This window comes from Cupressus sempervirens, chromosome 3 (genome assembly GCF_028749045.1).
Source record: "Cupressus sempervirens isolate cs-2001-9-10 chromosome 3, ASM2874904v1, whole genome shotgun sequence".
NCBI classification, from domain to species: Eukaryota; Viridiplantae; Streptophyta; class Pinopsida; order Cupressales; family Cupressaceae; genus Cupressus; species Cupressus sempervirens.
In genome coordinates this window covers 786,287,190-786,291,563 of record NC_143120.1, presented here as the reverse complement: position 1 = coordinate 786,291,563, position 4,374 = coordinate 786,287,190, and the positions used below count along the sequence as shown (strand labels likewise).

General features: G+C 32.1%; 1 protein-coding gene across 1 annotated transcript; it reads right to left on the bottom strand.

Moving 5' to 3' along the window:
- Positions 1-1,333: 1,333 nt before the first annotated feature.
- Positions 1,334-3,696, bottom strand: LOC149569153 (protein LEAD-SENSITIVE 1-like). The gene is made up of 2 exons (XM_089821918.1): positions 3,537-3,696; positions 1,334-2,002 (listed from the first exon to the last, which is right to left on the bottom strand). Exons 1-2 carry the CDS (start codon positions 3,646-3,648, stop codon positions 1,533-1,535), a joined length of 582 nt encoding a protein of 193 aa, XP_089678044.1. The 5' UTR covers positions 3,649-3,696; the 3' UTR covers positions 1,334-1,532.
- Between the last annotated feature and the right edge of the window lie 678 nt (positions 3,697-4,374).

The window sequence follows — 4,374 nt, the reverse complement described above, 5'->3', positions numbered from 1 at the left end:
ATGTAGGGAAAGAAATTATGATAAATCAAGATAAAATATAGAAAATGTAAAATTAACTTTCATAATAAATATTTAGTTTGGCTTGATTCTAAATCCTTAAAACAAAAGTCTAGTAAATCATGATATTGCTAAACTCTCCAATTTTAAGGCAAACTCATTAACCCATATTTCCTATGTTAAAAAGAATTATAAATTTAATTAAGAAAAAATAAATAAAACTCTAATCCCTTGATCCCCATCTACAATTGAATCCTCCATGCTAAGCTTCTAAATCTTAAAGTTAACATAATTATACATCTCCACTTCTATTACAAAAGGATAGATTATCTTATCTTTCTTACAAATAAAATAATTACATCGAAACTTACACTCAACAAATATTATTACACAATAATCTTATATTCATATATCTAAAAAGCTAGTGAAGACTTGGTACCAAATAAAAATGAATATACGATATTTTTTAAGGATGGTTTGGTTGCATGACATTTTAAAATGGTTTTGGTTATTAGTAAGGTGCTCCATTTAGAGAGGTAGAAATTGACAATTGTATTTGGAAAAAAGTTGGCTCTTATCAAAAAGAAAATGTGTATATTTTGTTGGAATTTTATAGAACTGAGACACATATTTTATTATTAGTACTTTTTAATTTTAAAAAAGAGAATAATACCCTGAGGCCCCACAAACCAAGAAAAAAAGAAATTATTGATTAAAAATTAATTTAAAAATAAATCTACTTTCAAAGTTTAGAAATCCAAAATAATGTTACTTAGAAAATTAATTAAAAAGAGAAATTGCGAACATTAGTTCCCCACCTATATATAGACAAGGACTAATAATTATTAAGAGATTCTGTGATTTACTCCTTTATCCACAAGGATTATTTGGTAAAATAAATCACTATCATCATTCCCATTAGTCGATAAGGAGGTGGAAGCATTGCACGTGTACTCTATAATAGGTCATCAAAAAATGGCCTTGTCCTTCAACTTATCTCCCACTTTCCATATCATACAATCATGCACACAAACCCCACATTGGCATAAAAATACACTAGCATGTTCACTTCCTTAGGCTATTGGAATGGGAATAGAAAATTTGGAATATATTTTCTATTTTCTATTTTGTTCATCAATTGGAATAGGGAATAGGAATACATATAAGGAATGGGAAGTGTTAAATTCTTCAAAAGAATTAATAATTTCTATCATGATTTGTCACAAACTAGGGGGAGTGCCATTGCAGAAACATTAATTCAGTTTATATTTGTAGAGATCAATGACAAATAAAGTGAGAATATAGAAGTATTATGAAAGACTTTCACTCTTGATCATATCATCGATAAGATAATTATTATATTTAGAACTCTCATTAAAAAATTAGACATGAATATCTAACCATGAGGGGAATATTAAAAAGCATCACTCACTCCACAAAACCCTAACTAGTATAGATTTGTGGGATATCGACTAGGTACACAATTTTGCAAGCTTCTAAAATAGAGAATGATTATAGTGGTCTAATTTCTGATATTAGAAGCCGAATGGAAAAGAATTGAATGGAGACTTGAATGGAGTGAGCAAATCCAGGGTCCAATTTACTTGCCCACCTCCAAAAGTCATACCCCGACCAGTCTTACAAAACAGAGCCAGGTGTTCACAGTTGTTCCAAAGTAGATTGTATGTTCCAAACCCATATTTGAGCAGCTCTCTTGCACGACGTATTACAACTTCTGGTGGATCGCAAGTCTCAGACGTGCACCACTTCCGCTCAGGGGATGCCGGAAGAAACGTAGAAAGGCCAGGTTTTACACCATATTCATATCGATAGATATCCCCTCCGCGCAGAAAGCAATGTAAGCAAGTGAGCACCACTCCACTCATTCCGCTGTGGTAACCGCATGTGGAGCATGGCCCGAATGGGGGGGGACCCGAACTTGCAAAAGATGTCCCTTCTACCGAATTTTGAAAATGAATGACTTGATCCTCCCCCATGTAAATACCTGCACATGAATCCTCTCGAAACAATTATAATAACAAAGAGTAGTGTTGGTATAATGTATCATTTTTTTATTGTTAGATGTGTCGTATTGATTAGGTTAGAGTGTTAGAAAGTAGTTTGGGCGTAGTTGAATTGTTTAACTGATTTATGTTAATTATACAAATATTATAAAATGTTTATCTAATGTAATATCTGATACATTGAAATAAAAGAATATTTTCTCTATTTTCATGATAACTAATACGAACTTGGTGAGGTTGTACATTTTGTGTGCTATTTTGTTTCAATGATCCTATGATGAAGCAAAGACAAAGGAAGGTGAACATATATTCATGCTGACAACTTCTTAGGATTGTGATGAAACCTTGTAGCACTTGTCTCTAGAGGAAAAATGATGGCACAATTAAAATAGAGGTGTCTTTATGCTGTGATAGCATCCCTTTAGAATATTGCGTGCCTGTGATGATTTGAGGATGTCATTAGTTTGTTATTTTTTAATAAGGAAAGAATATTTTGCTATTGAAGTGCTTACTGAATCATTATTTTGGAAGAAGATAAAATTAAATATCACAATATTAGAGAAGGTGACCACTTTGTAATTAGACTCCATTAAAAAGTGTTATAGTTGTCCACCATAGAGGCCGATCTAGTTATTTTTTTGGGAAGCATCATCATCCACCAAAAGATGCTTTTATACAATGGGATGATCCTCAACAAAATTAAAATTGAGCCTAAATTAATGGGTCATTATGTGATAGATTTATTAATTCCAAACAAGTCTATAAAGCATGGAAGCTCTTGTCAATTGGATAATATTGTATGAGGCAGAAGTCAGCAGAGAATTGTCTAAAATGTCAAATGAATAAACTTTAATAGAATCATTTTTGGAAGTTAAGGGCATAGGATGATGGAGGATTTTAATCATCTCAAGTTAGCTTCTCCACTTTGAGATGGTATTTTGTTTGAGAAGCATTTTTTGTTTATTCTTCCTATTGCTGACATTCTTGAAGATGCATGTATTGTGAGGTTTGATTTGTGGAGGCAGGTAAGGGATTTTGTATGGAGTTCAACATGGATGGTTGTCCAGTAGCTTGTGAGACTGTGATTCAAGAGTTATGGAGGGAGAAGTAGGAAATTTCAGATAGGCGCTACACCTTTATGAGGGTTATGAGATAACTTGATAGAATTCTACTTGATTCAGATTTTCACAAAAATGTGTATACATCTTGTATTCAACAAATTTTTAAATGTAAATCTTAAAGCAGGGTTTCTCTATAGATAAATACGCTTGCAACAACAATGTAATAAAACGAAATTATTAGTATAAAATATTATATTATTATTAAATTGATTAGATTAAATAAAGAAGTTTCTACACATTAAATTAGATAATTGATTTCTACTAGCTACATAAACATTATAAAACATCTAATGTAATATCTGATATTGAAATAAAACAATATTTCTCTATTTTCATAACAACCAGTAGAGATGTTGGTAAGACCAATAGAAAATGAATGTCAAACCGATTGTACCATGGTGGTCGTAGGCGCCTCGCGTAGTGTAAATGTGATCCCCGGGTGAGATTTCGGTTGTGCTCAGCACGACATGGATGGGTTTGCTCGGCAAAGGGGGAACGTTACCCATCCCAAGACTTGGGATGCTTCTTTCTCGTTGATGATGCTGGTTAGTAAGTTCATAATATGGTTTTATAATGTGTTTGCTTATTCGTTAAGCTAGGGAACTGTGTTGTTGTTATTCTCTTTGGAAAATGCGTCAATCTAAGGCTATTGGTTGTGATTCGCTGCAGAGGATATTATTCGAGCAGAAGAACAAATGGTTGTTTTTTTAGGGCCATTGATTGAGGACTAAGATTATCGATTATTGATTAGCAGAATCAGGTACGCTGTTCACGATTTGAATAGCTTGTTAAAATATAAAAAAGCATAATTGATAAAGAAATATATCTACAAGAATTGGAATTTGAATATGTTTTGGTACGGTGATCATGAATTGTTGGTTTATTTAAGATTTGATATTGTTAGATATTTAATTAGAAGAGAGGACGCGTAAGTGCAAACATAGTTCATAATTGGTAGCCTATATAAGCAATTTCTGTTTGATTATGAATGAAAAAATTTAACATATATTTTCTCTGACATGATATCTGAGGAGGCACATAGGTACGTAAGCTGAATGCATGTAAAAGAGAAGGTTGAGTTGGATTTAAACTAGAAAAAGTAGTACGGAAGTAGAAGAAGTTTGTCAGCCAGCCTTAATTTTACATACCAAATAAGAAATTAAAATTTTAAAAAAAAGTCAATTCTGACTATTTCATACTTTTAGTCTAAGAATCAAGCTTTAGTGTATGAT